The sequence below is a fragment of the Solanum pennellii genome, chromosome 7 (genome assembly GCF_001406875.1).
Source record: "Solanum pennellii chromosome 7, SPENNV200".
NCBI lineage: Eukaryota > Viridiplantae > Streptophyta > Magnoliopsida > Solanales > Solanaceae > Solanum > Solanum pennellii.
The window spans coordinates 12,414-21,707 of record NC_028643.1 but is presented as its reverse complement, the minus strand read 5'-3'; the positions used below and the strand labels follow the sequence as shown (position 1 = coordinate 21,707).

At 26.3% G+C, this 9,294-nt stretch overlaps 1 protein-coding gene, 2 non-coding genes and 1 pseudogene across 3 annotated transcripts; 2 read left to right on the top strand and 2 right to left on the bottom strand.

Annotated features, from left to right (window-relative positions):
- Positions 1 to 683: 683 nt before the first annotated feature.
- Positions 684 to 1,745, bottom strand: LOC107024326 (defensin-like protein P322). The gene is made up of 2 exons (XM_015225284.2): positions 1,600 to 1,745; positions 684 to 1,090 (listed from the first exon to the last, which is right to left on the bottom strand). The coding sequence occupies exons 1-2, from the start codon at positions 1,661 to 1,663 to the stop codon at positions 918 to 920; spliced, it is 237 nt and encodes a 78-aa protein (XP_015080770.1). The 5' UTR covers positions 1,664 to 1,745; the 3' UTR covers positions 684 to 917.
- Positions 1,746 to 7,547: 5,802 nt separating this feature from the next.
- On the top strand, positions 7,548 to 7,743 carry LOC114078157. The gene has a single exon (XR_003579699.1). It is a non-coding gene; the product is annotated as a U2 spliceosomal RNA (small nuclear RNA).
- A 332-nt stretch (positions 7,744 to 8,075) lies between these two features.
- TRNAG-GCC lies at positions 8,076 to 8,146 on the bottom strand. Its single transcript has one exon. It is a non-coding gene; the product is annotated as a tRNA-Gly (tRNA).
- Positions 8,147 to 9,174: 1,028 nt separating this feature from the next.
- Positions 9,175 to 9,294, top strand: LOC114078169 (annotated as a pseudogene).

Sequence of the window (9,294 nt, the reverse complement as noted above, 5' to 3'; positions counted from 1 at the left end):
AGTGATAAGTAATAATTTTGAAATAAAAATATCATATTTAATTGAGAAATATTAGATTTTTTTGAATTTAATCATTTTACCATTTGTATTTCTAATAATAATATAATTTTATCTAATAAAATATTATGAAGTAGAATAATTTGTCCATTCCATTGCCATTCAAATAACCCCTAGCTTAGACTTTAACCAATATTCCTATTTACGAAAAATTGAAAACTTTTATTAAGAAGAGAAAAAATTAATTAATACTTCAATTAAAGATTAAATGTGTTTAATAAAATATCATTGTGAATGATCAACTACAACAAAAATGAAGATTTTACTTATTATTCTTAGAAGTATTTTTTTTACTCCATGCTTATGAAAATACTTTTTTTTTAATAAAATCCTTAGATGATTTTTTTTATATTTATGTCTCATTTCTAAGAAGATCTTAATTATGAACGAAAAAACTAGAACAACTCATTATTATCCCTTTTATTTAATCAAAACAAAACAAAAATCACTCAGACATGAATCAGAAAGAGTAACTTTCCTTATAGGAAAAAAAAATACACGTTAATGTAACAACTAATACAGAAACTTTCCCATAAAATTATCAATTATCGCTTTCAGAGTTAAGAATACTTAATAAAAGAAAATAATCGATTGTTGATTCCGCATCTAAAAATATTTTATTAAAATTTACTAACAAAAGGCTAAAACACAAATTTTATCCATAATATTTCAAAAAACCACATGAAGAATTACAAGTCTAGTGCACCATAATTGCATACAAATTCAAAGATCACAACTAGTTTTTACAAACAAAACTAGCATTACATACATCTTTGAACAATCATAGTGTACTTTATTCAAAATTACATAATATTTTTTTCTCAAACTTCTTCTTTTACACATAAAATCAAAATTATTATTTAGCATGGCTTAGTGCAAAAGCAACGGCGACGGAATCCACGGCAATTACCACCGGAAAATCTTTCGGTCTCGCAAATCGAGGCACAATTCTTATCGCTCGCACATGGTCCCTTGAAACGATGGCTCAACGACTCACAATGTCTTGCCTCTACGATTCTCATTGGTCCCATCTCTGTGAAAATAAAATCATATTAGTTACATACGAGTTACTTAACAACAAATTAAAGCGTAAGTATACTCTCTACTTTGCAATTTATATGCATTACTATTTTGCTTCTTTTTTTTTTTAATCTGTTTCGAAATGAATGTTACTAAATTTTTAATTTGAATATTATAAAAACCAACTTCTAGATAATGACGTAAGATTAATGTATTTACACATTTTTACTTTAAATAAAAAATCTTTCTTATATTCTTAAATTGTAACCCTAGTCAAAATATATAAAAACAAAATAGTCCCCCCACCCCCACCCAAACTTAAGCGAAAAAAATAACAATGTTATGGTACGATATTTAAATTTTTTACGAGAAACAACTAAAAAATGTGAGGAGATGACTCGAAATTGTCGATATTTTTTTTTATAGAAAGTGATTTATTCTCTATCAATAACATTATCAATATAATATCGAAAAGCTAATAAATTTCGAACGTAACCTAAATAAAAAAGGTAGAAGTCTAACCAGTAGCCATAACAAGCATGGCTAGAAGAAACAAAGTAGTAAAGAAACGAATGGATTGTGCCATTTTCACAATTTTTTTGAGAGAGAAGAAATAATAAATATTTTTTTTTAATGTAATGTGAGAGACATTTAGACTAGTATATATGTGATTTTATAGAGCTCTAAAGTCTTATCTTGTGGAAGATAACAGAGTAAAAAAAATAAAATAAAAAATTCTTTTTTATTCATAGTTTGGATTAAACTACATAAATATCACATCTGTTTTACGTGTCTTATTTACTTTCTTAAATTTATTTTTAAAAAGAATATTATCTCTTTTGTATTGTTTTATTTTTAGCTTCTTTTTTAATGTCATTAAGAAAAACAAGATATAAGGTTATTCCTATTTAATTATTAGATGATTTTGAGAATTTGAATATTGTTAAATAAATAAATAAACTATATATTTCTCTAGTTTTAAGGATATGTTTGTTAAGAGGGGATAGATCAGATAATAAATATTTTTTATTTTTAATTTAAAAATTATAGATTCGAATCATCAAAGGAGTAGAAAATGATAAAATCTCCTAAAGGAGTTTAAAAAAATGAACTTCTCATTAAAATATAATAATAATAATAATAGTAATAACAATAATAATAATTGTTAGAAATAAAGATAGTAAAAATTAGAGGTCCATAAACAGATTTTATCCATAATATTTTAGAAAAACAAGAAATACACATCACATAAAGATTACAAGTTTAGTTTTACAAACAAAATTAGTAATATTACATATCTTTGAACAATCATAACGTAAATTATATATATTATTGTTTTCTAAAGCATAAAAGTACACACACTGAAACAAAAATAAATTTTAGCGGCATTAAATATTGACATAAGAGTTAAAGTTTTTTACCAACATCAGTTAAGTGTCATTAGAATCAATATCGCTAAAGGCTTTAGAGACATATACAAAGAGTAATAATTACCGTTAAAAAAACATATTTAATAGTCATTAAAAATTAGCTATCGCTAATAATGATTTTTGTAACTCCCTACTTTGCAATTTATTATGTGTCTTACTTTTTCATTTCGACTCTGTTTCAATAACAATATTAATTATAAATTTAATAAAGTTTTTAATTTCATAAAGTTTTTAATTTATTAAGAATTAAAAAATATGTACAAGCCATACTAATTGACCCAAACTGCACAACCCATCGATTATCAAATGACAACATAAGCAAAAACTAAAAAACTAATATTGTTAGATCAAATATTTTTTTAATTTTTATTACATTTAAAAAATATTACAGTATGACAATATTGACAACTTTAATGAGGACTACTATGAAAAAAATATAATGGCATGACAATATTGACCACTTTTAACGGAAAATATAGAAAATGTTTTACAATGATTCGAAATCGATAGTAATTTCTAGAAAGTATTTTATTTTTATATAATTTAAATTAAAATTATTTTGTAAAAAGCTTAAGATTGTGGTTCAACTTAAGATTGTGGTTCGAATCACAAAAAAAATAAAAAAGCTTTTAAGAAAGGGATAAAAAAATTTAATCTTTCAATAATAATGATAAATAAATAAAAATATTAGAAAACTAAGTGGAAAAAATGGAAAGCTTAAATCTTAAATTTCTTAAGTAATGATAATTTTTTTAAAGCCAAAATAACAGTGAAAATGAGAAGATATTAGGTAGTGGGGAAGAGGTTAGCTTATTATAATCAGTACTTAACTTTTAAATTTCAATATCTTACGTAATATTTATAGGATCATAAAATTCAAAAGACATTTATACCCTATGCTTATATTGTTCAAAGTTTTTATTCTTATTTAGATAAATTTAGAAGTAAGATATAAAATTAAAAAATAACTTGAATATCTGATAACTTTATTAGTTCATTTTACGATAAGAAGATTTTTTAAAAATAAAATTGTATCACATAAGACTTCATTTTTAACATATTTTTTTACATTTAATTTAAAATTGAGATTTATTTTTTAAAAAAAAATAATTTTATCTACAGCACCACACAAAAAACAATTTTAAATAATTTTGTTTATGGACAAATCTAGATTGAGACTATGTGTCATTATATCACAAGTTCAAATTTTATCATGATAAAGATCATTATTATGTGTCATCCCATTATATCACAAGATCTTTTGTATCATCAAGTTAAATAATCTATAAAAAGATTAATTTTTTATATAAATAAAATAAACGGTTGTAATAATGGCTTAGTTTGATCAAAAACTCTAAAAGAAGATGGGGGCCTTGGTGAGATTTTTGTTTATTTTTCGTTCAGAATTGACGTCAATTAATCAGTAATAAACGTTTTAATATTGAGAGAGATACACATCCAAACACATTAACTCAAAAGTCTTTATAATTTTCGTGGAATTCGAAAGTTTGACAGGTATCTAAATATTAAATTTTGTTTATTGAAGTATTTAACTAATATTTCATTTCACCAAACACTTGTCTGAGTTTGAGCTAGTAATATGTTTAATTATTGAAATAGTTGATTGATTAAAGCTGATAATAACACCTTAGTACTATATTTTGTAATTTAGCTAATATAACACTTCAATTTGTCAAATTTCGTATACGTGTGATATTGAATTGGTGAAAAAAATAATAATTAAAAAGCAAAAAAAAAAAAGGTAATAAAGGTAGTGCAAAATTATTATCTGTCATTATTTATGACCAATAATTGAATTATCATCTGACATATATCATGGCTGCCTTTATCTTTTATTATTTTATTTAGTGATCTCTATGTCGGCAAAGTTTAAAATTTTAAATTTATAAATTATATTATGTGTTTAAAAATATAATTTTATATGTTTGAGAAATAAAATATGATAATTATTTCAAAATGGAAAGATTAGCAGTATTCAAATTTAAAATTGCAGAATATTATTTTTAATTTTAAAAAAATATATTTTCAATTAAAAATTTTCTTCAAAAATATATTAAATTAGCAGAGATCAAATAATAAAAAACGAAGGAGAAAAATATATTAATATCTCTACTCATGGAGTCATGGTAAAGTGGGAACTTAAGCTACTTAAAAAGTGGAGGTAAAGATAAAAGTTATTTTAATTTATTTGATTTATTTTGTTCGGTATTTAATAAAATAAATTAAAATGTTATGATTTTAAATTAAAGATATGTTAAGTATGTTACTATTTTTTGCTTAAAAAAGAACGATATTTTTTTCTTTTTAGTTTGTTTGAAAAGAATGTTTATTTTGTAACATTTATTTTTAGTTTTCCACGTGATATGTTTAAGACCACAAGATTAAAAGATAATTTTGTACATTTGAAATAACTTTAATTTAGGATCACAAGATTCAAAATTCTTCTTCTGTCAAACCAAACTTGGTGACTCTTTTTTAAGGCGAAGGAAGTAAAATATTTATTAATTCTATAATCTTAAATATATTACGTGAAAAATTAAGACAAAAAATAAATAAAAAAGCTAAAGAGAAAACTAGATCAAATAAATTAAAAGAAAAAAAATAAGAGGACAGAATAAAATTGAAAAGGCCAAATACATAGATAGCCGCTTTAACTTTGTGATCTTTTTCACGCAAAGTACTTTTTCTTTTTGACTTTTCACTCGATGTTTCGAGCCATAATAAAATTTCAATTAAATCTGAATCACACATTGTAAGATCTATTTAAAGATACGATTTCAACAAAGTATTTTCGATACACATTTACTCAAACTCAAAATCTCTAATCAAAAATAAAATAATTCTACCACTATGTCACAATCCATATCGATACATAAACACATTAAAACTTTGCAACAACTTGGTCTGAACTCTGAAACACAAAGGTAAACGATAAAAGATATGTGGACCACCATATATATCTCCATTATCCTAAAATTGACATCTCAAATATAATTTATAATTAAGCACTATAGCACATTGCACTAGACTACAAAGTGCAATTTTGGGGCCTAAATAGTTTGATGAAAAATTGTTTCGAATTTGAGATATCAGATTATAACAATGTCTACTCTTCGCTCTAACTTTTTGGTCTTGTAGTTAGTGTTCGAATGCAGCACTTTGCATCATCTCGAATTCGAGATATTTGATTATAGAAATACTTACTCGTTCATTCTAACTTTCGATCTTGTAGTTAGTGTTGGTATACAAAACTTTGCACAAGTAATGTTGGCTTATACATAAATAAAGGTTGGGTGTATACGTAAATCAAGATTTTATGTATATCGCCACACCTAAATTTATGTATCTCATTAGTGAAGGGAGTACAACAGATGTAATGGGGATAAATTGGAGACAAATTGATATCAAATTAAAGCATCTAGATGTGTATATTCATTTTTTTTTATTTTCCACCTAATATTCGAGGTCCGCTTTAGAGCTCTGAATAAATCTGAAGTGCGCACTGCAACCAACCAGGGGTAGTACTCCCAACCAATTTTTTCTTTATACTCAAAACTCAAATCCGATCTATACATCTGATTAACTTACTAGCTTAAACCAAATTTGAGTATCGGCTTATGTACATGTAAATTAGTGAAATTATGGTTAGTGACAACTATAATTATTGTGTTCCCTTTGTCCCGTATATTAGTTGCCCCTATTTTTATTTACATGTCTCTTACGAAATTATAAATAAGAATGATAGTTTTACTAGTTTACCCCCTTAGTAATAGTTCGTTTTGAAACTTTATAAACTTATTTACACTTTTTAAAAAGATTAATTATAAAAATATAATTAATTTTATCTTGCTCACCAAATTACCACAGGCAAAAAGACAATTTGCATTTAAATTCGCTGAGACACGAAGAATCAAGAAATTTTTATCGATTTTATCTTAAATTTAGAGCGATCAAATTAGACGATTAAAAATGACGAGCAGTCATGATCTAAGTTTGGCTAAAAATAGCACTTACCAAATAAGAAAAGAAAATTATTTTTAATAATATGAATAACTAATATAAGACGCGGAAGTAATAATTTGGTTGGTGGAGTCTGTAGATATTATTTTCAAGCACACTATTTAACTTGTGGCCACTAATTTTACAGTAGGTAAAAAGAAAAAGGACACATTAAAAAATAATAATAATAATTTCTATTCCTATGTGGAAAGCATTATATATTTGAAAAAAAGAAAATAAAATAAGGAAACTATGGTCATAGTAAGTCATTGAATTTGTCTTTTTGTGAAAATTATTGCACTTCCATATGGTTACATGTCAAAAGAAAAAAAAGGACATCACGAGTCTGAAATTCAAAAAAGATTAGGCATGTTCATATTACTTTTAGGTTATCGTATTATTTGTTGTTTCATTCGAGTTAAAAATTTATTAAAAATAATGTTTTTATCTTCATAAAATAGTGAAAGAAATAGAGATGCACTTGACTAAGGAGTATCAAGCGATATCCCTTCATTGAAAAATTATAATGTATAAATAGATCAAAAAAGCTTACTTTTATATATATATATATATATATATCCTGTAACAGACCTAAAATTGTCATTAAGGAGTTTCAATGATTGTAGTAAGAAAATTAATAATGAGGCTAGTAGGACTAGAAAATACACCACATCAGGGAATTTTCGCAATGCATTAACCATTAGATCAAAATTTTTAACTTGTGTCAAGAGTTATCGATTCTTTATATATATATCTATATATTATATATATATGAGAATCTTAAGTTGGCAAAAGGCCTACCAAGATGTTTGAAGCTTGTGTCAAGAAATGTTACAAATGTAACCTATACCTACACAAAATTAAAATAAAGAGCATATATTATTTTGTTATTTGTCTAATTGTCTTCATTTTCCTATAGCTTATTTAAATAGTTCCTCTTCTAGTCCCACATTGACTGGACAGAAGAACTCCTATTGAAAAATAGGATACAAATTGAGTCCTAACAACTCGTTAAAAATCATACCTTTCTCGGCCTTTTGGCTAAGATCAAGTGTAGTATCTGTTCTTATCAGTTTAATATCTGATATGTGAGTCATTGACTCACACGATATTAACTCTATTTTTTTAGGGGGAAGGTTTATCACGGTAGCTTGCTATTGGGACCTTCAAGTGTTGTCTAGGCGTTGCACTACTGCCTTGGCCTGGCACACCCCACCAATTCTAGTTGTAAGCCTTTCTTTTGATTGTTAGTTGAAGGACTTCTTAGGATTTTTGTGAAGTTATAATAACCTCTACATTTTTGGAGCGAAATCGATACAATATGATGGAAAGGCAATGTACCTCGCTAAACTTGCTTTGTCCGGATGACTTTAATTAGACGTATATGCAATTAGCTCAAGTGGTTGAGAATATCCACCATCAAACGAGGAGGTTATGGGGTTGAGTCATGTTGGATGGTGAGTGAGATCACTATATTGATTCTCCTAGGATGGGGTGGGGGAAATAACATAAACGAAATTTTTCTCAAAGGATTAGGAAAAAATATAATGCACCAGCCGGGAATCGAACCCGGGTCTGTACCGTGGCAGGGTACTATTCTACCACTAGACCACTGGTGCTTGATAATTCTGTTAATTTACTAACGAACTCTTATTTTAAACTATTTGATATTCAATAAAATTGCAAATGTAAGATCAAGTATAGTATATGTGGTGCATTTGTCACAATTTCAAAATTATAAGCCATGATTAATACACAAAAAGCCACTATCTAAGATTAGAGAGGGATCGACTATGATACTAAAGCTAGGTCAGTAAGATCATCAATCTAAACAAAAACCACTATCTAAGATTTGAGAGGGATCGACTATGATATAAAGCTAGGTCAGTAAGATCATCAATCCAGATCGTCATATTCATGGAGTAAATCTCTATAACATGCTAAAGCTAGGGTTTGTACAAAGCAAATTCAAACAATATGCATGACATGAGTAAAAAATACTTTTTGTGATTTAGAGCTAATATATCCTTGTTAAAACGTAATGCATATATATGTTAAGACAACAAGGTCTCTATGTAGCCATTTGTTAGACTATTGAAATTAAGTTATGATTAGTGGTCAAGAAGTTGTTAGTCTGTTACATAGGTAAAAAAAAAAAGTTATCTAATAGTTAGTTACATGGAGTAGTAGACTCAATAAATGCCCCTGGAAACTATAAAATTTCACTAAAGAAAAGGACAAATATGAAAAAAAAAAACTATAAATTTAATTATTTTGAAAAAGAAAAAGACTCAAAAAATCATTTCATATGGAATAGATGGAGCATCTACAAGTAAGCTTCATCGAAATGTGAGATGTGTAATTTTAGCAGCTTCTATTTAATATAATATATGATTGATATAAGAAATATTCAGCACTATCAGATTCAAGGCATTACAACAAAAGAGATATTTAATGACAATAAACCTCATAAAAATATTCACAACAATTAAGGTAATGTCAATGCATTTAGAGTCACTTAAGCCATTAGCGACATTCGTAACCAAAGCATATTGAGTTTCCCAAGTTACCTCATCCACATTAGATGTGGGATTCTTCTTTCGTCATTTATGTTGGAATTTTGTTTAAAACAAATTAATTATAAAAGTTCTCATAAATGAATGTGAGTTTATTATCAAGTGTAGTATATGTTCTTATCAGTTTAATATTTGATATATGAGTCATTGACTTACACGATATTAACTCTATTTTATTAGGGGGGGGGGGG